This window comes from Lissotriton helveticus, chromosome 1_1 (genome assembly GCF_964261635.1).
Source record: "Lissotriton helveticus chromosome 1_1, aLisHel1.1, whole genome shotgun sequence".
In the NCBI taxonomy this organism is placed as follows: Eukaryota; Metazoa; Chordata; class Amphibia; order Caudata; family Salamandridae; genus Lissotriton; species Lissotriton helveticus.
In genome coordinates, this window is record NC_136057.1 from 111,363,834 (window position 1) to 111,387,943 (window position 24,110).

Sequence of the window (24,110 nt, forward strand, 5' to 3'; positions counted from 1 at the left end):
GGATACTGTCGTGTGAATTTTCACACCTTTTTAAAAAAAAAAAAATCACATATAGAGCCTCACGGGAGGGTGCGCCTTAGCGCGCACATACCACCGGAGGACTTTTTGCTAGGTCCTGACGAATGCTGAGCAAATTGCAACTAAATACAGCAGAAACATGTTGACCATTTTTGATACTTTATAGGACTCCGGTTCCCTAATTCAGAACCTTGCGAAGTCCGTTCACTTTGTTTTTAATCCAATGCGGGTTGGCCATTATTAAAGATTTTTGTAAAGGTTACAACCTTCGCATTTTTTAATCACACTGGCACACTCACTTATAGTCACTCCTAATTTGGGCACTGTTACACTCACCACATCCCGCTCCGCTGTAACCAGGCGTTGTAGCACGCTGGGGTGACATTCGGTCACCCTAGCGGGGACCCGATGATGAAGCATGTCACCAACTAGCGGTGAGTGAGGGTCCTTCTTAAAGAGAAGAGTCTTTTCTTTCTTGCTCTTATGTTATGTGTAGGTGAGTGTTGTACCCGATGGTTACTTCCTGGTAAGGTACCTCGGTGGGTATTATCAGGGGGACAGAGATTGGACACCATGTACGTGTGATTGTGGGAGTAACGACCGCATTGACAGTACTGAGTGAACAAGCAAGTTTCTCTTTTTGAGCTAAGGTAGCACTTTTTTCTTTCTTTGCACTGAGTCACTCCTCTGTTGTTATTTGCAATTCTGTCTGGGGTACAGGAGTGCCTACTCATGCCCTCTCTCTCTTGTTGATACTTAACTATTCTCAATGAACACCACATCACTTGCATCTGACTATTAAGTGTGATTCCGGCCAGTAATTCCTCCCATGAATAGCGCTATTTCCAGTTCCTCAGCCTGGAACCGGGACGGACAAGGAAGGACGAGAGCTACTGGCCTACTTGTCTCATGCAGAGTCCCATAACCAGGCCTGTTCCTGCACAGGAAGGATGTAATCCTGTGTGGAACCAGAGGAGGAGAATGCAGGGACACATCTGCACCCTGTGTACTCGTACTCTGGTCAGTATCGCTCAGGGGGTTCCATCCAAGCCAAAATGATCCCCTTGGAGACTTTCTAAAATCTGCCCATATGCATTTTAAAGAGGTTACATGTGTTAGTGCACTCCGCGTGTCCATGTATAGCGAAACACATACCTGGGGTGGCTTTGGACGGCAATAAATGTGATTTTGTATTTCCTCTCTCCAATGAGTCTTCATCTGCAGTATTTGTATCAAGTTCTAGGAATGATGGAGGCACAGACTGACCCCGCTCCTCTGGACAGAGCCGTTCTGGCTTGCAGTTCTGATGTTGATCCTGTGATTCAGAGTGCAGTAACTTGTTGTTCTGATCTGAGCCCTGTGCATCAGTACAGGGAGTTTCTAGCTTGTAGTTCCGATTTGAATCCTGCTCCTCAGGGTGCAGTGGTTCCACCGTGTTGTTCTGATCTGGTTCCTGTGCTTCAGGAAGCACTGACTCTAGCTCTCGGTCCTGTGCTGCAGTGTGCAGTGGTTCTAGATTGTACTTCTGATCTGAACCGTGTGCATCAGTAAAGGCCGATTCTAGATTGTCATTTTTATCTGATTCCTGTGCTTCAGGACGCATTGATTCTAGCTCGTAGTTCACGTTTGAATCCTGCGCATAAGGAAGTTCCTGCTTTAAGCATAGGTGTTGCTGTAGGCGCTGGGTTTGTTGTGACCCCAAATCATCAAAGGACAACAGAACAGACTCTAAGTGTTCGTCTGGTGAAATCCCATCAGGTGACAGGGGTTGTAGGCTGCGGTTCTCCTGGGGATCTTGGAAATCAAAACACATCAATTCTTCCTCCAAGGGATCATCAGGTCCGGTCCCATCTGGTAGCGTGGGTTGTATACGGTGGTTTTGCTGTGGTTCGTGTCCTTCAGGAAATAGTGGGTGTGGGCAAAGGTTTTGTTGCTGGTCCCAGCTATTAGCAGACAATGGGGATGGTTCTTGCTTCAGGTGCCCATCTGGTTCCCTCTTTTGTGGGAACGCTGACCGTACGCTCTGGTCTTGCTCTGGTGCCTGGCCATCAACACATTCCGAGTGAAGACACCGCTTTGCCTCCAATGATCTGCCTGGAGGATCTGTCTGAGGGCAACTGGATAAAGTACAATCCTGCTGTACTCCATTTTTATCTGGAAACCCAGGATGCATGTACTCGTCCTGCTGCGACTTATGTACATCTGGAAACCCAGGTTGCACGCACTGGTCCTGCTGTGGGTCACATCGATATGGAAACATTGGCTGTACATAAAGGTTTGGCTCCTCTGGACGCCCTTGAAGATAGGTTGGCGAGGAGATCGTACAGTCCTGCTTTGGTGTATGCCCGTCAGAGAACACTGGCTGAAGACACAAGCTCGGTTCCCCTGGCCCGTCCAGTTGAGGTGTCGCAGGAGAACCGCTAACAGCACAATCTCTAATGCTCACTGGACAGACCACCTTCAAAGTCACTCCAGCATTATCGAGGGAACCTTGATCCTTTTCTATCCAGATTTTCTTTATCAGCCCAGCGACTCTAGAAGGTACGTCCTTCACAGTATTCATCAGGTTCTCCAGTTTGGCTTCCAACTCCTCCAGCATGGATAAAAGGATAATGTGGGGCAGGTTCTCCGAAAGCAGTTCCAGGTCCGGGTCCCTTTGAGCATCATTTCGGGATCTTGAAGTTGAGACGTCATGGAGAGGTAAAGACGGGACTGTGGCTCTTATGGATTCACATGAACACTGCGCTGTCACTTTCTTTCCTGGAGCCCGTCTTCTCCCCATTCCGGTATTTTTATTTTCAAGTCTCAAGTGTCTGCAGAGGAGAGTAAAAGAGAAAAGACAACACGTTATCACAGGACAACTAGGTCAAAATACTCCTTCCCGTCTCACCAACACAGTGTGATCAGAGGAAATTGCGAATTTCTAAAACCAGAAAAAAATGCAATCATTAAAATTTAACAATATCTATAACATTGCATTTTCAACACTATGTCTGTTCCTTGGTCTGCTCAAATTGCACACTTTTATGAAAAAAAATGAATACTGTAACAGCCTTGCAGCAATGAAAGGTTTATAAAACCCTAGCAGACAAGACTGCGCTATCATCCTCACTTGCACTGTACAGCTCTCTTTTGCAATATTCAGTTCAGTGACTGAAGCACGCGCCAACATACTAAACCTCTACAGGATCTACAAAATGCTTGTCATGTCATTGCATATAAAGAGAGCATGTTCAACCTGGGGGTTTCTTGGCACTGAATCAGAAATACATAAAAGAGGAGACAACCAATCAGGCCAGGGAAGAATCTAGCATGAATAGGCTTGTGGGCTGTCAGATTTCTGGGACAACACTTGAAGTTAGATTCAAAATGGATTTCGCTGGGAGAGAGATCCGAATGGAAGGAGCTTGTACCACAAAGCTGCGTCCACCTGATCTGATCCTCTGTAATTTTGGAATAGAAAGTAAATTCAAGTGAGGTGATCTCTGGTTTTGTACGGGTGTGTGCATTTCCACCTAGCGTGTAATGAAGTGAGGGGCTAGACCTCTCGACCCTTTAGAGGTGAGGCAGAGGGTCTCGGAGTGGATTTGTTATTTCAATATAGGTGTGGCGCGTGCCGACCTCTGAAGATGATGTAGTAAACAATCTGTGTCGCTGTGAATTACTTGTAGGCTATGAATGGTGATACTGGGCATTCTTACAAATACTCGGTTGGCATGATGAGATCTAGATAGGACTGCGGCCACCACTATTGCTTTTCTTGTCTAAAGCGGGAGAAGGGGGGTTATTTTCTCAAGCAGTTTCAGCACAAATCTGTATTTAGATCCTACTGCTTCAGCAGCTGGGTCTTGCTAAGATTGCTATCGATTATCACTCAGAGGCTTTTAGCTGTGGATTTAGGCTCCGGTAACAATCTAATTTTTGTTGGAGAGTAAAGTTGGTTCCAAAGATTGGTATTATTCTTTCAAATTACAATCTCAGTTTTGTCAGTATTCAGTTTTAGCTGATTCAACCTCATCAAGTAATCATTAAATTGCATCATATTTTGAAACTGGAGTGGTGAGGCGGACATTCTGCCCACACAAATCAACAACTGAGAGTAGGTATAGTTATAAAGCCTGGAAGCTCTTGAAGACAGTTCTCTGACCAATAGTTTTTGCAGGTTAAGGGAGCAGAGGTATTGCCCTATAATTCTTGGTTATATCCGGGACTTCTCCCTGGTTTTTCAGTGACCTAAGCTCTACAGCCTTTTGAAACGCGCTTGGAGCAACAGCTTGAGCTGCTGAATTGATGAAAACGCTCTGCAGGGGATTGCTCAAGACCTCGCTTTTCGACAGAGACGCAGCACCCTCAGCGCCCAGATATCCTTGGGGGTTCACTTTATAAATGCTGATTGATTGATTGATGAGCTCAGAGATTCCATGGCTGCTGGAGGGCAAGGGTCAGTTGGAGACCCGGATTTGACCTTGATCATAAATTCATGAAGCCTGTTTATTTCCTCAAACAAGGATAAGGAGACTCGACTTCAGAACTACTGCTGCTGTATTTGTTTATACTATCTTTAAAGAATGTTTTTGTTAAGTATTTAGATTGTCACAGAATGTCTCGATAGGAGTCAGGGAAGTTCTCATTTCATCTGGGGTGACTAATCATTCAGGATATCAAAAAACTATTTTTATTATTTGTCTATTAAAAGGGCTTTGCATGTGCGGTTTTGCCTTCACATTCTGCAAGTTCACTTTTAAATTAGATTTTGCTCTCTTCATCATCCCTCTCCTGCCAGTGTCGACGCAATGCAGGTTTTGCCTCCTTTAACTCTGGCTTGTACCAGGGCACTGGTCTGGTGCGGTTTATAACACGCTGTTGGATTTGAGGGGTGTGGGCCACTAGCACGTCTGAACCACAGAGTGGATTACTTTTCTTTTGAGAGAATGTCTTCAATTGATGGGAAGAGGGGGGGTTGAAAGTGTTGATAACACTGGCTCTGTATTAGTGTGTCACTATGTGCATATTGTTTTAATTTCCTGCTTGTGGATCAAGTTAGAAAAATCTACCGGAACAAAAACATTGATCAAATAATGATTGGACCATATGCAAGGATGGATCATTATTGTGGGAAGTTGGCCTGATATGCAGTGCTCACTATTCTAGTGATCACTATGTATCAGTCCAAACAACCCTTATTGATGTTTGGTTGTAAGTCAACCTTATAGACCAGCTATCCTAGTAGCATGGATACGAGCAGTCTAAGGCTAAACTCTAGAGGGCGTGTTAAGCCAGCTGTTTTACCATCACATTACCCCTTGAACACCAAGTGAAAGGACCCCACACAAGTTGTTATCAAAAATAAAGTATATTTATTTATAACAAGACTACCCTGGCTCTTTATGAGACAGGGAGCTAAGCACACAACAAAACTCTTAAAGAAATACTGAAAGTCGCACAATTTACACAAATGCCCGAGGGGCACGAAAAACCATATACACAAGAAGTGGAATGCGGAGTTACTAGCAGGTAAGTAATACTTTTCTAGACTGTAGAAACGCTAGGCCTACAATGTTGAACCCTTGGATTGTAAGCAGGAGGCCTAGGGACGCCGTGTGCAGAGTGGGAACTCTCACGCGTAATGCGGGAACAAGTCTATGAATACTAGCAATCACAAAGTTACTGTTCTCGGGCGAACCCGACTAGGTGGGTCGAAAACAAGAGTGGATCCGAACACTTAGGGTGTTGGACTATGCTGGAGCACCGGAGTACTCGGTTTACCTAGCCCAGGGGCTGCGGCTGCATAGGGTTCAAGTTTCGTCGGAAACCCTCGTTGATGAACCAGGAGCCTGAAGAAAAGAAGTTGCTGGCAGGCGGCCAGTGAAGAAGTTCGTGGAGATCCAAGCCTGGATCAGGGAAGAAGAAGACCTGTAAGCAGAGGGGACCAAGTTCTGAATCACTAGCCAGTGATTAAGTGGGCACCAGAGTGGCACTGGGCGAAGTCACCTCGACCAGGTGAGTGGGCGCTGCTGGGCTCTGCAGTCTCTCGGACCAGGAGGCGTTGTCGGCGACCAGGATGGAGGTGCGAGCTGTCCCACGAAGGTATCTGCTGTCGACGTCGCTGGACCCAGGATTGGGGCAACAAGTCTTGGCAAACGCATGCCCACGCGGTAGACTTAAAATGGAGTCTGGAGTGGACCAGGAGGGTCCGGGGTGCTCCTCTGTTGGAGGGGAGCAAGGGCCTGTCTGGAGCAACCAGACCAGCGGTGTTTGTCGTCGTGAAGCGTCGTAAGAGGGCCACTAGCCAACGGGCAAGTGACCTGGACAACGCGGTGAGCAGCAAAGAGCAGAAGGGCCCCACGCAGATCTCGTGGATGCAAGGGGGCTGTACTTCGGTGCTGGAGCTGCTCAGGGTCGGGGCTTCTCTTACCCCAAAGCACTCAGTCGAGGGTCACTCGGTGGTCGTGCTGGACAAGCATCGTGCAGTTCCGAAGATGGCCGGTCCCTCGAGGTCTCGTCACACCCACGGATCACAGCTGGGCTGATGATGCAGGTTGAGGTCAGAGGTGCCAGGGAAGCCGGTTCTCGTCGAGCTGGGCAGTCTTGATCCGGAGGAGAGACTTACAGCAAACCGCGATGCTTGGTTGGTGCCTGCTGCTGCAGGGTGACTACTCCTTAGTCACAAGGGAGAAATCTTGGGAAGAGTCTTGAGTTCCTCTCGTAGAAAGTCGGTTCAGGATTCAAAGATTGATCTAGTTTGGAAGGGGGCCTGCTCCTACCTTTATCCTGCAAAAGGGGGCTGGCACGCGACTAAGTCCTGCCCTATGGGTGGGACTAGGAAGGGGGTGGTTACACCCCTCTCCCATGCCGGGCTTTCCCCAGCTCAGGGGCTGGTGTGCCCCTGGAACTGGTTCTAGCCGGCATATGCACAGTGAGCACCGGGGTGCCACTTGCAGTCACCTTCCTCTATAGCCCTGCCTACCTGGGATACACAAAACCCTGTCTGGGATGGTGCTGGCACCGCCCCTGGCAGGAAACCCTTTGTCCTTGCCTCCCGCGCTGGGAGGACTCCCAGCAGCAGGAGGGCAGACTTGTGTCTCAGTGGCAGCATCCATCTTGTGGAGCTGAGGCTATGTTCGACTTTAACCGGGGTTACAGGTTACCAACATGTCTTCTCCCTCTAGAGGGGTGGAATGCTACCCCCGTCGCCAGAACTGGCGAGGGGGTAGTATTCCAAAGCGTATGACACCTTACAAGACATGTTTAGATAATGTCAGACCAAAGTTACCATAACCGCGAGGATTATAAGGCACTTAAGAGTATATGGTCTGACGCTATCATGAAAACGGCTAAGGGATAGATCCCGAAAGCCGCAGACAGGCTCAGCTCATGCCAGAGCACCATCTCACACGATTCCAAGCACTCTGCCTTCAGGATTGTTAAGGCCTGCCATAGGAGTGACTGATAGGAGATCTGTGTGTCCATATAGGTTTAGATATAGGTATACTATATCTAAAGCAAAGGGTGATTACACCACCTTGCCCCCAGCTGTCAAGCAGCCAGTTGTGTCTGTTTAGTTAGTCAGCCCAGGGGTGGCATAATACATGCTGCAGCCCCTGGGAGACTTCTGGGTGCACCTCAGCCCTGGGTACAGGGACTCAGAGAGGGCCCAGTGCCAATTCAGTACCTGGGTACAATTTGGAGTAGAGAGAACAGCTAGGCTGTGGGTCTGATTAGCAGGCCCACAGCCAGGGAAGTCGTAAACCAGTGAAGCAAAAAGCAAAAATCTGGGTGATCATAGGATTGCAGACCCTACTCTACAACAATTATATTAGGTCAATTTGAATTATACGCCAAGACCAGATCTAAAGGATTTCGTTTTATGTGAGCTGAGCATGTAATGCGTTGGTGTAAACTCAACACCATTAACTCAGCAAATTCATTATCTTTAGGGTCTGAGTTAAAGTCATCAATTCGACAATTGAGAAAGAGAAGTTGATCTACCCCTTCAGTTTGAGTAATTTGTTTCAGAGATGTGTGAATCCACTGGTGAATAATTGCTGCTATCTCACTCCTTTCTCTGAGCGTGTTCTCTTTTGGTTATCTTCGGGTATGGCTTCTGGAGATCTGGAGTAGATTCCTCAGACAACCAGGTTTCAGTTAAGAACAGGATATCCGGCTTAGGAGATTCTAATAATTGGAGTATTTCCACCTTATCTTTGCCTAGGGTGGGTGGGTTTAGTAAACCCGCTTTTAACGACTGCTCAATCTAAGGATGTAGAAGAGTCTTATTGTTTGTTGGTCTAAAGTGAGGGCTGTTGAGTACCAGATTACTCTATATGTGTGGCTGGCATGCACGCCATTTGCTTCTAAAGTTGAGATAAGCATGGGGGAGATACTGAAATCTGTGTACCTGAAAGACAATAGATCTTATGCTGAATATGAGAAATATTGTCTTTGGCAAACTGCTTGCAACACACACGCAAAATGTTTGCAGCACATACGCACAAATACACATTGCTCTTTAAAAACTCAATTTACTTATAGACTTACAGACGTGACACAAACTCCAACTCTCACACCTCATTTATAAATGGATTAATGTAACAAATATCTCTTAACCACAACTGCAATGCTGCACATGTACACAGGCATTGTGCTCTGTCGTGGACACACACAAGTGAAACACAATTCATCTCCAGGCACAAAGACCGACACACTGGAAATAAGTAATCAGACAGATCAGTCGCTTACACACTAATATAGATTTAATCCACCCGAGAGGCCCAAACACAAACTAGCACATACACACTGTCTCGCACACACAAATCACTTCCATACATTTTGTATTGAAAGGTTAGGCTTCGTCCAAGCCATTCACAGCCACCCCCTACACCCAGAGACCAACACACAGGGCGGGCACAGATCTGCACAATCACATGTAACACCCCAAATAATCACGGCTCACTCTTCACACAAAGTTCTTGCAGCCTCTTCAACAGAGCTGTAACATCCCAGAGTCTCTGAGGCAACGCCCAATGTGGAATGCTGTTGAGGGAGTTGGAAGGTGTCAGTATATGAGGAGGAAGCAGATCTGTGGGTGGAGCATTCTGTAAGAAATAAACTCCTCCTTTCTATCACCACCACAGACACGCGATACTTCATATATTAGCGACAGGTGGAAATATGGGAAAATGTGCAAGGCTTCAATATCGAATTGTGAGAGTACTGTGGGTATGTTAATTTTATGTCAAAAAAGCCATTGAAGTAGTTGATAACACGGAGAAACGGTGTAACTTCTTCAAACTCCACACATTGCATGTGCACTGCACTTCACACCACTAACACAACCTTTGGAGTGTTTAAGTGTTTACCGGGCCGCCACGGCAAGTGCCGGATTGAGCGGAGGGACTTAAGGCGATCTGCCAGCTGCATCTGACTGGAATTTTCACTCGGTCTGGGCGGAGAGTATCACTACATTGGCCCTGCCCCTCCTGCCATTTAAACCCGAGCAGGCATAGGGAAGGCATGGCTTGGCAGTTCGAGCTGGACTGTTCCCATGAGGCACAGGGTCAGACTGATTTGCATATGGCCATGTCTGAACTGGGGTGGCAGAGTGGGCTAAAGAACGGTGATGGATTAAACCCAGATCTGTGGACTGGGTGTGAGTGTTTGATTGGTTCAGATGCTCCGTCCATCACCACCCCCTTTTGTACCACTTTGTTCGCCATAAGTTGGCAGGGTATGCTCAGAAGTGAGTCCCTTGCTCACTTTGCCACTGGATTCAAGCAAGTCTGGCTAAAGACGGCTGTAATGCCAGAAACCGGTCCTAGGAAGCTTGAATCCGGTCCAGGGAAAGCATGGCTTGGCAGTTCGGGCTGGACTGTTCCCATGAGGCACAGGGTCAGACTGATTTGCATATGGCCATGTCTGAACTGGGGTGGCAGAGTGGGCTAAAGAACGGTGATGGATTAAACCCAGATCTGTTGACTGAGTGTGAGTGTTTGATTGGTTCAGATGCTCCGTCCATCACAATTAAGTAGAGCAGCTGAACGCCAGTGGAGAATAACTAAAACTGAGGAAAATCAGAAGACCTACAGGCATTTTCACTGTAACTACATAAAAAATATTAAATTAGCAAAAAAGTCCTACCTAACGCAAAGAATAAATAATGCTGCTCACTCAAGCAAGGAACTTTATAAAATACTACAAGAATTCACCTCTCCTTCTGTGGAACAGTCCTCCTTCTCTCCATCCCAAGTGTGGGTAGACTCCATTTAATTTTTCTTCAATAATTAAATTAAAACCATCTATTCTTCTTTCCGCCTTGACGATACAGATTCTCATTATTCAGTCAACGACTTGTCCATGTTGGCCATACCTTCGGAAACAATAAATGTCCCTGTGCTTAAGAAATTTGAATCCATAACCACTTCCGAAGTAACAGAAGGCCTGACAAAAATCCCCTGGAGACCCTTTCCCCCCTCTACCCTGTACAAAGCTCATGCCTCTAATTGCCAATGATCTAACCCTAATCTTTAACATGTCGCTACAGCAAGCTAAGGTTCCTCTGATACAGGTATAAGCTCATATCAAACCCATTCTTAAGAAACCTTCAGCAGACCCCAACCTTCCGGCCAACTATTGCCCAATCTCCCTCTTGCCTTACTTTGGGAAGGTGCTAGACCACCTTATAAATAAACGGCTAACTGTCCATCTGGAGAAACACGGTCTACTTGACCCCTCACAATGTGGCTTTCGGGCCTCCCATAGTACGGAGACTACTGTTGTCGAGATTGTTGACAATATAAAGGCTTACCCTGGAGAAAAAGGAATCGGCTGTCCTGGTTCTCTTAGAACTGTCTGCCGCCATCGATACCATCTCCCACAGCATTCTGAAACATCGGCAGTGAGAGGTGGGTATCAGAGGAAAGCCTATGCCTGGTTTGAGAGCTATTTGGCCGACAGGTCTACCATCGTGGTTGCCGATTCAATGACCTCCTGTAGTTACCCGGTAACTGTCGGGGTTCCTCAGGGTTCAACACTCAGTCCTATGTTGTTTAACCTTTACCTTACTCCTTTAGCTGGAATCATCAGAGCACACAGCTTTCAGACCGTGTCCTATGCTGACGATACCCAATTGTTGGTCACCTGTGACTCTGACCACATCGGCACCCAAGCTCGCTTCAAGAGCTGTATGGTCCAAATCAACAAATGGATGAGTACAAACAAGTTACAATTAAATAGTAGTAAATCTGAAATTATCTTGTTTGAAAGGGCTGTGGAATTTTGGTCGCCGGATTGGTGGCCCTCGGAACTAGGCATGTGCCCCCTTTCCAAGCCATCTGTACGTAATCTGGAGATTTCATAAATCGGGCTCAGCGCTTCTTTCTCCTCCTCGCACACCAACGCGCTCCAACTAATTGGTGCACTGTGTTGCACTAAAAAATAATAAATCTGCTCCGTAGTGTGCATGCGTGGTCTGCCCAGACTTAACCCTCACATTCTCTTGTGCATGTTTGGTGTGCCCAGAATTAACCCTCACATTCTCTTGTACATGCTTGGTCTGCCCAGTTTTAAACCTCACATTCTCTTGTGCACGCTTGGTCTGCCCAGTCTTAACCCTCACATTCTCCGTCAGCTGGTGGCAATTACAGTGAAATTAGTGTGTTTCATCACTCTCTCAGTACTTCACCTCACAGCCCGCTTAACCTATCACTACTTCTATATGTACCTCCACCCTCCTTTTATCTCTGATCTCTTTACCTCAACTTTGTCTACCTCACCTCTCATCCAATATACCTCACTCTGCTCCACCTTTCTATACCTCTCTCTCATGCCCTTGCCTCTCTTTCAGTGTCTGTACCTACACCTTTATCTATCACTCTTAATCCCAGCTCTCTTACTCAACTCTCTCTACCGTATCCCTATCTCTGTACCACACTTATTTTGTTTCTCTATTACATCCCTGTATCTCTCCTTCTTCCATTTCACTTCTCGCACAAACTCATCTCTAGCTGTACCTCACCTCCATCCTCTCTTCACGTGCTTCTACCTAACCTCTCTCACCATCTCTCTCCTCCCTTTCTGTGCCTCACCATTCTCCTCTCCTTTCTAGCTAATTTCTCTCTGCCTCACCTCTCTCTGCCCCACCAACCCCTCACTCACTACATACATTTTAGATTTAACTCATTATTAGTTTACTGCCTAATCTCTCCACCTCTCTTTCTCACCCTCTACCTCTGTTCTCTTTCCTTCACCTCTCTAAATATATTACTACTTTCTGGCTACCTCTATTGCTCTACCTCAACCATGAACTGTTCTCTCTTTCTTTCTGTCTCACTCGCTCTTTCACTCAAACACACATCATTCTCTGGAACTCCTTCTCCACTTCACCTCACCCCCTCCATCTCAACTATCTCTCTCAAACTTTATCTGTACGGATCGCGCTACCTAACTGTCTCTTCCTCTTTAATTTTCCCACAACTTGATATCTCCATATTAACATCACCTCTCTTTCTCTAGTTCATATAGGTTTTCAAATACCTTGTTTCGCTCTTCATCGGATTCCTCTTTCTACACTTCACCTCTCTGTACTCTCGTTACCTGAAATGTTGTGCTCTACCTCTTCCCATTTTGCACTCTCTATCGTGCATCGTCCACTTCTTGCTGCTTTTACCTCCCTCTAATTCACCTTTTATCTACATTGCCTCTCTCTCTTCACCTTCCCCCTTGGAAAACTGTCCTCTTCTGCCTCTCTACATTACCTTCTCCATAAACTCTACCTATTTCTCTACCTCTCTTTCACATCTTCCTCTATCTAAGACTCTTCATCTTTCCATCTGGCTACCTCACATTTTTCTATATACTTTTCCTCTCTCCGCCTCTCATATCTTTCTACATTATTTCGGTCTCTCCCTTCCACCTGTTCTTAATGTCTCTCGCTCTACTGTTCTCTTTAAGTCTCAGTGCATTTCCTGTATCCTGGCCGGTCCCATTATCTTACTCAGCAGGGTCACAGGTAACTGCCTAGCTGGAGAGGTTTACACACATATAGAAGTGAAGACATACAAGGCAGGAGAAGAGAAATAAAGGGGAGTTATGAAAATCTTCAGAGCAGTGCTTTGATTTTTCGTTGCTATAGAAGGAATGCCAATGGTGAAAGGGGCTATATTGACGGTAACAAATTTTCAGCAACTAAAGCTACAATTTAATGTGCTATATGCATAGGCCTTTTTCTTGTAATATTATGCACTAGTCCACTAAACGTAGCAGGTTTCTAGGAAAAAGGTATAACAAGCTGGCTGGATATCCACATAAAATGTTTTTGCAAGTAAAAGATCTAGACCCAAACTCTAAAATAAATATCTTTATCAATGTTTTTGCAATTTTCTTTTGATAGTACTTGGCTGGTGGACTATAGCCAGCTTGGACCTTTAGATGATTTTGCCGGCCCGGGTTCTGAAGGTTTAACATGATTCAGTCTTTTTTTGGCATCACAGGGACTTCAATTGAGCCTAAAAGTGGTAATACATTCCAATGTATTCCAAATAGGGAGCTCCAAATATATGTTGCTCTGGGTTCTACGAACCCTTAATATCTCAATGAACTGTAAGTTATAGTTTTATAAGCTAGTTTGAACAAGCGTCACCAACTGAATGCAAAACAACTGCCTCAAACTCAACACAGAAAAAACAGAAGAACTGATCTTCGGGAACACCGACTCTTGGTGGTTTGCCAAACTAGGATCCTCACTCACTCCTACAGGCCATGCCCGGAACCTCTACATCCTCCTGGACAAACTCACTGAAAAAAAACCCATCAACGCAGTCTCCAGCACCTGCTACGTCACTCTTTGCACGCTCCGAGAGATCTTCAAATGTCTCACAATCAGCACCAGAAGCACCATCACTCAAGCCCTCGTTACTAGCCGCCTGGACTACAGCAACACCCTATGCAGGAATTATCACACACACCCTGAAGAGACTCCAGACCATACAGAACCCAGCAGCCAAGCTCAGAGTCGACCTCCCCAGACATACCCACATTACCCCACACCTCAAGAAACTCCACTGGTTCCTCGTCCACAAAAGGTGTCAATTCAGGACGCTGACCCACAACTACAAAGCCCTGCATAACCAAGGACCAGCATGCGTCAACCACCACCTAAGGTTCCACCAACGCTTCAGACATCTGCGCTTCACCTCCCTGTTTCACACCGTTCTGCATCCGCCAAAGCAACAATAGAGGACGCTCCTTCTCCTACCTTGCAGCAAAGTCCTGGAACAGCCTCCCCCTCCCCCTCCAGCCTCAACCTCCCTTCAGGGAGGGACTCAAGACCTTGTTGTTGAACTGATTCACCGAAGCAGCATGGCTACCAGGGCCTGGATACTTCGGTGGGTAATTAGCTGGACTTTATAAATCTGCTTTAACCGCTCCCACGCTCGTGACGAGCTGAGCTCGTCATGAGCCACAGTTCTCGTGTGCTCATGACGAGCTGAGCTCGTCATGACCGTTAGAACGCTCAGACACGGGGATAATTCCCCTGCTGTGCTGGGCATTCTAAGGAATGGGCGTGGTCACACACGAGAAACATGGCTCATGACGAGAGCTCGTCATGGGCACCGGGGCGCTGTGGCGCCCCCTCCTCCCCCCAGCACAGAGGGTGAATCGGCCCGCAGCCAAGGGGTTAATAAAACACTCACAATACTTTAGGGAACAAAGTTAGGATTCAAAGAGTTCAATGTATAGAACTGTGAGCAAAAGCGCTTAAAATGTATTAAAAAGATTAAACTAATATTTCTCTGTAAAAATACGCTTTTGTTTCCTTCTAGCACAACTGTTAATCCATTAGTGTGTTAATCTAACCAAATAAAAAAAACAAGGGTGTATTTGTGAAAATGAGTAAGAACCCCAAATGGACCCATTCTGGACCCTTTCCCAATATAAAGGAGTTTAAACCCACACACTGAGACCAGATTGAATCTTTGATGTACTATAACAAGGTCACACAGTGACCCCATTGCACAGTGCACCATGAAGTCTTACATTTCAACAAGGAAACATAGCATTCTGGGACATGTAGTTTAGGTTTAAGCACTGTTAGTATGGATTCTAAAATATCATAATGCAATGTGCTGTTAATGACCCATGGCTAACTGAAGGGAGTCATATAAAACAGGGGCCATGTAGAACTGCCCCGGGCCCTCATCCCCCTCTGCCCCCTCCTCACTCCCTCGGCCCCCCTCCCTCCCTCCCACTGCCCCCCTCCCTTCCTCCTCTGCCCCCCTCCCTCTGCCCCCTCCCTCCCTCCTCTGCCCCCTTCCCTCCCTCCCTCCTTTGCCCCCCCTCCCTCCTCTGCCCCCTCCCTCCCTCCTCTGCCCCTCCTCCCTCCCTCCTCTGCCCCCCTCCCTCCCTCCTCTGCCCTCCTCCCTCCCTCCTCTGCCCCTCCTCCCTCCCTCCTCTGCCCCCCTCCCTCCCTCCCTCCTCTGCCCCCCTCCCTCCCTCCCTCCTCTGCCCCCCTCCCTCCCTCCTCTGCCCCCCTCCCTCCCTCCCTCCTCTGCCCCCCTCCCTCCCTCCTCTGCCCCCCTCCCTCCCTCCTCTGCCCCCCTCCCTCCCTCCTCTGCCCCCCTCCCTCCCTCCCTCCTCTGCCCCCTCCCTCCCTCCTCTGCCCCCTCCCTCCCTCCTCTGCCCCTTCTCAGTCTCACCCTCCCTCCCTCCTCTGCCCCCTCCCTCCCTCCCTCCCTCCCTCCCTCCCTCCTTCCCTCCTCTGCCCCTTCTCAGTCTCACCCTCTCTCCTCCTCTTCTTTCTCTTCCGTAATAAACTGAACTGTTTCACTTCCGGGTCAGCACGTGCTGCTTTCCCTGACCTGTGAGAGTAATAATAGTAGAGTCAGAGTCACTTCCGGGTTAGCGCCAGCAGCAGCAGACTGAGCCTCTCCCGGGCCTTTGTAGGTAATAACGTCCGGGTCATTGGTGGCAGAGTCAGAACAAACAGAGGAGGCTGCGGAGCTCTTCTCTTCCTGTGAGTGTGAATAGTCTCCGGGTCATTGGTGGCAGAGTCAGCACCAGCAGTGAGTCTTTCCAGGCCCAGCCTCCACTGACTCCAAAGCAGAGGTTTATAAATGTATCTTTGAATTAAATGTTTAAACATTTCACCCCAGACAAGAAAAAGAGCAAAAGAAACTAAAGAGCGTCAGTTCATTTATAAATGTAAATATGAAAGAGAAACTAAAGAGCAGCAGTTCATTTATAAATGTAAATATGAAAGAGAAACCAAAGAGCGTCAGTTCATTTATAAATGTAAATATGAAAGAGAAACTAAAGAGCGTCAGTTCATTTATAAATGTAAATGTAAATATGAAAGAGAAACCAAAGAGAGTCAGTTCATTTATAAATGTAAATATGAGGAGTGACAGCCACAGTTTTAAGACGGGATCCAACTTTCCATCCACTTAATAAACCCGTCAGTTTCCCAAGTCAGCATCAGTATTGAGGATCAGGTTTGGCGCAGCGGCCAGAGCATCTGACTCCAGAGCACAGGGCTCTGGGGATAGGTGTGGCACAGCGGCCAGAGCAGCTGACTCCAGAGCACAGGGCTCCGGGGCAGGTGTGGCACAGCAGCCAGAGCAGCTGACTCCGGAGCACAAGGCTCCGGGGACAGGTGTGGCACAGCGGCCAGAGCAGCTGACTCCGGGGCACAGGGCTCTGGGGACAGGTGTGGCGCAGCGGCCAGAGCAGCTGACCCCGGGGCAGAGGCTCTGGGGACAGGTGTGGCGTAGCCACCAGAGCAGCTGACTCTGGAGCACAGGGCTCACTGCTCGAGCCCCAGCATTGGCCGCAGCTCAGCATCATGTGACTCTGGGCAACAGCTCACTTCATCGCCCCGACGGCCCCAGCGCCTGGATACACTTAGGGGTGATGAGTCGCACTTTACAAATCTGCAATTTAGGGACATGCTTGAGTAAAGGAGGAGTTTGCTGAATTCAATCACTTTTAGGTGCTTTTATTTAATCTTGAGGGGAAACAGCTTCTGTATTTAATGTTACTGGTGTTTCTTTTTCCTAGGCTGCTGTACGTTACAGGGAGAGGGTGCTGATGGCTTCTTCCACTTATCTTCTAGGGATCAAAGAGTCTGCCTTTCTGTATTTAGACTAGGTGAAAGCTGTTCTTTGTTGATTCTGAATTTAGGTGCAAGAGTTTTCATGATGCTCTGCCTGGGCGGAGGCATTTTCCAAGTATCAGCCGTGCCAAGTGCCACGCATCAGGGGTTAGTGTAACACATTGTAGTGCATCTCACCGAATTCCTGCACTAAAGTACGTTTGTAATACTTTTTTAGGTCTCGCGCCTAGCGTTGCACTGCGCAGCTTTGCTCACGCAGCGCGAGACATTGTGGACATGAAAAACGGGGATTTTTAACACTGACCTAGGAATCGCACGCGCTCGTGCGTGTACGATTCCTTTTGTGCTACCCCATTGGCCTATGCGTGCGTCTTTTTACCAATAGGCCATGTGGTTTCCATTATTATGCCCTGACATGGGCGCGATATTTGAAAGCACGTCTCACAGTGGCGCGCGCACACACCACTCGCGGGCTTCTTTGTTTTCCAAGCTGAAGTGTAAGCAAACGCTTTCCCTGCCGCTTGTTTCATGAGTCTCTGCTCTTTAATATGTACTTTAAACCAGGAGGCAGTGGGCTGACTGTGTGTAGGGAGGTATAGGTCCATTATTTAGAACGATAACATAATGTAGAAAATCTGGTATATGACAAAGCCAGGGAAGTCGGTTCCCCAGAGGCTGTTGACTCGGTCTAGGACCGGTAGGAAAGACAGCGCATGCTCCGTGAAACAAACCTTCCCGACAGCGGCCATAAATCACTCACAAGTGCAGCGCCCCCTCTGGAGCCCTCCGCGGTGCGCCCGCGGAGACAGGTCTGACGTATGTCAGAAAACAGCCGTGTACACGCCAACCTCTGACCAGCCTGTCAGCAGTATAAATGCGTGTAAAAAAAAAAAGGACAGCTTTGTGGAGACCTCTGATATAGCTTGTGGGGGCCATCACCGAAGAATGTGTGGCCCTGAGCGGCACGCACCTGTGGAGGGCTCTGAGCCCAGCACCCTCCCAAGCCCTGCGGTGATAGACGGCATGGTTTGTACAAATGGAGGCCCTGAACTCACAGGTTAAAGGTCACCAAGGTCAAAGCGAACAGCAGCCGACCTAATAACAATAAACTCCCTTGTTTGTTCTGTGAGAAGTTGGCCTGATGTGCAGTGTTCACTATTCTAGTGATCACTATATATCAGTCCAAACAACCCTTATTGATGATTGGTTGTAAGTCAACCTTATAGACCAGCTATCCTAGTAGCATGGATACGAGCAGTCTAAGGCTAAGACTCTAGAGGGCGTGTTAAGCCAGCTGTTTTACCATCACATTACCCCTTGAACACCCAGTGAAAGGACACCACACAAGTTGTTATGAAAATAAACAGTGTATTTATTTATAACAAGACTACCCTGGCTCTTTATGAGACAGGGAGCTAAGCACACAACAAAACTCTTACGAAAATACTTTAAGTTGCACAATTTACACAAATGCCCGAGGGGCACGAAAAACCATATACTACAAAAGTGGAATGCGAATTACTAGCAGGTAAGTAACGATTCTCAGAGGCTTTAGAAACGCTAGGCCTACAATACTGAACACTCAGGTTAGGAGCAGGAGGCCTAGGGACACCACGTGCAGAGTGGGAACTCTCACGCGTAAGGCGGGAAAAAGCCTATGGAAGCTAGAATTCACAAAGTTAGTGTTCTCGGGCGAACCCGACTAGGTAGGTCAAAAACGAAAGTGGATCTGGACCCTTGGATAGTGAGGCTATGCTGAGGCACCGAAATGCCGAGTTTACCTAGCCCAGGGGCTGCGGCTGCATAGGTCTGAAAAGACGTCGGGATTCTTCGTTGACGAACCAGGAGCCTGAAGAAGAAGTTGCTGGCAGGCGGCCAGTGAAGAAAAGTTCGAAGAGATCCAAGCCTGGATCAGGGAAGAGGAAAACCTGAAAGCAGAGGGGACCAAGTTCTTGAATCACTAGCCAGTGATTAAGTGGGCACCAGGATGGCACCGGGCGAAGTCACCGCAGTCAGGTGAGTGGGCGCTGCTGGGCTCTGCAGTCTCTCGGACCAGGAGGCATTGTCGGCGACCAGGATGGAGGTGCGAGCTGTCCCACGAAGGTTCTTGCTGTCGACGTCGCTGGACCCAGGATTGGGGCAACAAGTCTTGGCAAATGCAAGGACCACGCGGTGGACCTAAAATGGCGTCTTGAGTGGACCAGGAGGGTCCAGGGTACTTCTCCGATGGAGGGAAGCAAGGGCCAGTCTGGAGCAACCAGACCAGCAGCAGTGATGTCGTTGGGCATCGTTAAGAAGGCCACAAGCCAGCGGGCTAGTAGCCAAACAACGCGGTGAGCAGCCAAAAAGCAGAAGGGCCCCTCGCAGATCGTGGAGATGCTGGGAGGCTGAACTTCGGTGCTGGGGCTGCTCAGGGTCGGGGCTTCTCGGACCCCAAGCACTCACCAGAGGATTCCTCGGCGGTCGTGCTGGAAAGAAGTCGTGCAGTCGTGAAGATGGCCGGTCCCTCGAGGTCTCGTCGCACCCACGGTTCTCAGCTTGGCTGTAGAGGTGGGTAGAGGTCAGAGGTGCCAGGGGAGCCGGTTCTCGTCGAGCTGGGCAGTCGGATTCCGGAGGAAGGACTTGCTGCAGATCGCAGTGTTCTTAAGATGGTGCCTGCGGATGCAGGGTGACTACTCCTTAGTCACAAGGGAGAATCTTGAAGAAGAAATCTTGAAGTCCTTTCGTAGAAAGTCGTGTCTTGATTCCAAAGATGATCTAATTTGGAAGGGGGCCTGCTCCTACCTTTATCTTGGAAAAGGGGGCTGGCATGCGACTAAGTCCTGCCCTATGGGTGGGACCAGGAGGGGGGTGGTTACACCCCTCTCCTTTGGCGGGCTTTCCCCAGCTCAGGGTCTGGTGTGCCCCTGGAACTGGTTCAAGCCGGCCTATGCACAGTGAGCACCGGGGTGCCACTTGCAGTCACCTTCCTCTAAAGCCCTGCCTACCTAGAATACACAAAACCCTGTCTGGGACGGTGCTGGCACCGCCCCTGGCAGGAAACCCTTTGTCCTTGCCTCCTGCTCTGGGAGGACTCCCAGCAGCAGGAGGGCAGACTTGTGTCTCGGTGGCAGCATCCATTTTGTGGAGCTAAGGCTCTGTTTGACTTTAACCGGGGTTATAGGCTACATACATGTCGTGTCCCTCTAGAAGGGTGGAATGCTAACCCCGTCGCCAGAATTGGCGAGGGGTTAGTATTCCAATTCGTATGACACCTTACTCGACATGTTTTGATAAAGCGATCCCAGAGTTGGCATATAACCGCGAGGATTATAATGCACTTAAGAGTATATGGTATGCGATATCATGGAAACGGCTAAGGGATAGATCCCGAAAGCCGCAGACAGGCTCAGATCATGCCAGAGCACCATCTCACACGATTCCAAGCACTCTGCCTTCAGGATTGTCAAGGCCTGCCATAGGAGTGACTGATAGGAGATCTGTGTGCCCATTTAGGTTTAGATATAGGTATACTATATCTAAAGCAAAGGGTGATTACACCACCTTGCCCCAGCTGTCGTGCAGCCAGTTGTGTCAGATTTGGATGGCCAGCCAGGGGTGGCATAATACATGCTGCAGCCCCTGGTAGGCCCTGGGTACACCTATGCCCTGGGTACCTAAGGTACACTGTACAGGGACTGATAAGGTGACTCAGTATCCAATTAGATATGTACCTAAGGTACATGGAATCCATTTTACAGAGAGAGCAGTAGGCCTGGGGCCCTGAATAGCAGGGTCCCAGGTCAACTAAGTCAGAAAACCAGCAAAACACCAGGCAAAAAGTTGGGGGCAACCATAGTCAGGGATCTACCTTCCTACATAACCCCCCCCCCAAACGAAAGGAGATAAGGCTAGCCTTGCCAGGTAAGCCTATATTGCCTGAGTGGCCATATAAGGAAGTACCAGCACTGGCATGGTTACCCCCTATCTCATGGTCCACTAAGCAATCCCTCACCCTGAGGGTGTCTGAGGGTCTCCACCATAGGGAATCTCTACCTGTGGTGTGTTTTGGCACAGTAAAAGGCTGGAGCTGAAATGGAGTACTGAAGTGAGGCTCCACTAATTTTGGGCTCAGCTTCCTCCAATCATTATCCACCATAGAGGCCTTTCTTTCCAAGACTGAGTTGTTTTGGGCTCTCAGGGTCAACCTCTGGCTACCTACAGCTGGAGGTTGGGTCCCTCTGTTTGGCTTACTGGAGGGACAGGTCAGGTCTGGGGCCCTCAGGTCCCAAGTTTGGCTGTGCCCAACAGTGTCCATCTGTGGGAGGTCCCTAACTAATTTTAAGGGGGATCCCTCAGGAGTGTGTTTTATTTTCACTTGGCTAGGTCTGCTAGCTTCAGTGCCCTTAATCTGCTGATTGGGGAATTCTTTTGGACAGGGGGCCCTTTGGGGTCCAACACTGGCCTCCCTGACCTCTACAGCCCTGGGCTGACTGAGGCAGGGTAGAGAGGGGCAGGTTACCTGCTCCAGACTGGGTCCCACCTTGGAAGGGTCCACTGACATCAGGGGTTCTGCCAGGCTAGGCCTGACTACCTCTGTGGCAGTTTCTTCACAAGGGGTCAGATCAGTTCCCTGAGGAGGCTGATCCTTTCCTAAAGTCTGGTGGGAGGGAGATTTCTCTTCCTCCTCAATGCTCTCTGTCTGAGTGGAGTGATCCATAGTTTCAGGCTTCACTACACTGTTATCTGTCTGAGTTTGAGCTGTGGCCATCACAACTCTCCCAACCTTTTCAGGAGGGGGCTCAGTTTGGGTGTGGGCTGTTACCATTACAGCCTTGACAACCTGTTCTGGGAAGGAAGTTGTCTGAGATTGGGTTGTGACTGGCACAACCCTCCTGACCTGTTCAGGGAGGACATCTTGGACTGGGGCTGTGGCTATCACTGCCCCACTAACCTTACCATGGATGTTTACCATTTTAGAATGGGATTCCTGTGCTTACTTGTTTGGCTGCTGCCGTCCTGTCGCTGAGTCTTCGCTGTGCTCCTGAGAACGCCTGAGAGCTTGCCCTCACTTTCAGCGCCTTCACTCACCACCACTGCTAGCGGTACCCGCTGCGCGGGTCCCGCGTCGCCTGAAGGCTCCCTCTGACAGCGCTACACCCTGAACTGAGACTTTGGGAGCTAGGACCTGCAGGGCTGCGAGCGTGTTTGTGGGCGCAGGACTCAAGGTCCCAGGAGCGCCCACAATCTACCAATCGTCAGCAGCTGGGACCCTCTCCCTGCAGGCTCCTCCCCTGGCTGGTCAGTCGCGGTATTAAGCCGCCTTTTCTCCTCTAACAGCGGATTCCTGTGCTTACTTGTTTGGCTGCTGCCGTCCTGTCGCTGAGTCTTCGCTGTGCTCCTGAGAACGCCTGAGAGCTTGCCCTCACTTTCAGCGCCTTCACTCACCACCACTGCTAGCGGAACACGCTGCGCGGGTCCCGCGTCGCCTGAAGGCTCCCTCTGACAGCGCTACACCCTGAACTGAGACTTTGGGAGCTAGGACCTGCAGGGCTGCGAGCGTGTTTGTGGGCGCAGGACTCAAAGTCCCAGGAGCGCCCACAATCTACCAATCGTCAGCAGCTGGGACGCTCTCCCTGCAGGCTCCTCCCCTGGCTGGTCAGTCGCGGTATTAAGCCGCCTTTTCTCCTCTAACAGCGGATTCCTGTGCTTACTTGTTTGGCTGCTGCCGTCCTGTCGCTGAGTCTTCGCTGTGCTCCTGAGAACGCCTGAGAGCTTGCCCTCACTTTCAGCGCCTTCACCCACCACCACTGCTAGCGGTACCCGCTGCGCGGGTCCCGCGTCGCCTGAAGGCTCCCTCTGACAGCGCTACACCCTGAACTGAGACTTTGGGAGCTAGGACCTGCAGGGCTGCGAGCGTGTTTGTGGGCGCAGGACTCAAAGTCCCAGGAGCGCCCACAATCTACCAATCGTCAGCAGCTGGGACGCTCTCCCTGCAGGCTCCTCCCCTGGCTGGTCAGTCGCGGTATTAAGCCGCCTTTTCTCCTCTAACAGCGGATTCCTGTGCTTACTTGTTTGGCTGCTGCCGTCCTGTCGCTGAGTCTTCGCTGTGCTCCTGAGAACGCCTGAGAGCTTGCCCTCACTTTCAGCGCCTTCACTCACCACCACTGCTAGCGGTACCCGCTGCGCGGGTCCCGCGTCGCCTGAAGGCTCCCTCTGACAGCGCTACACCCTGAACTGAGACTTTGGGAGCTAGGACCTGCAGGGCTGCGAGCGTGTTTGTGGGCGCAGGACTCAAAGTCCCAGGAGCGCCCACAATCTACCAATCGTCAGCAGCTGGGACGCTCTCCCTGCAGGCTCCTCCCCTGGCTGGTCAGTCGCGGTATTAAGCCGCCTTTTCTCCTCTAACAGCGGATTCCTGTGCTTACTTGTTTGGCTGCTGCCGTCCTGTCGCTGAGTCTTCGCTGTGCTCCTGAGAACGCCTGAGAGCTTGTCCTCACTTTCAGCGCCTTCACTCACCACCACTGCTAGCGGTACCCGCTGTGCGGGTCCCGCGTCGCCTGAAGGCTCCCTCTGACAGCGCTACACCCTGAACTGAGACTTTGGGAGCTAGGACCTGCAGGGCTGCGAGCGTGTTTGTGGGCGCAGGACTCAAAGTCCCAGGAGCGCCCACAATCTACCAATCGTCAGCAGCTGGGACGCTCTCCCTGCAGGCTCCTCCCCTGGCTGGTCAGTCGCGGTATTAAGCCGCCTTTTCTCCTCTAACAGCGGATTCCTGTGCTTACTTGTTTGGCTGCTGCCGTCCTGTCGCTGAGTCTTCGCTGTGCTCCTGAGAACGCCTGAGAGCTTGCCCTCACTTTCAGCGCCTTCACTCACCACCACTGCTAGCGGTACCCGCTGCGCGGGTCCCGCGTCGCCTGAAGGCTCCCTCTGACAGCGCTACACCCTGAACTGAGACTTTGGGAGCTAGGACCTGCAGGGCTGCGAGCGTGTTTGTGGGCGCAGG

General features: G+C 49.5%; 1 protein-coding gene across 1 annotated transcript in view; it reads right to left on the reverse strand.

Moving 5' to 3' along the window:
• The window catches only part of LOC144768025 (uncharacterized), a 53,864-nt gene extending 37,958 nt beyond the window's left edge, over positions 1 to 15,906 (reverse strand). The window contains exons 1-2 of the mRNA XM_078651423.1: positions 15,793 to 15,906; positions 1,174 to 2,831 (exon numbers count right to left, since the gene is read on the reverse strand). Of these exons, the coding sequence (XP_078507549.1) occupies positions 1,174 to 2,800 (1,627 nt within the window). The 5' untranslated portion in view covers positions 2,801 to 2,831; positions 15,793 to 15,906. The remainder of the gene's footprint in view (positions 1 to 1,173; positions 2,832 to 15,792) is intronic.
• Positions 15,907 to 24,110: the final 8,204 nt, after the last annotated feature.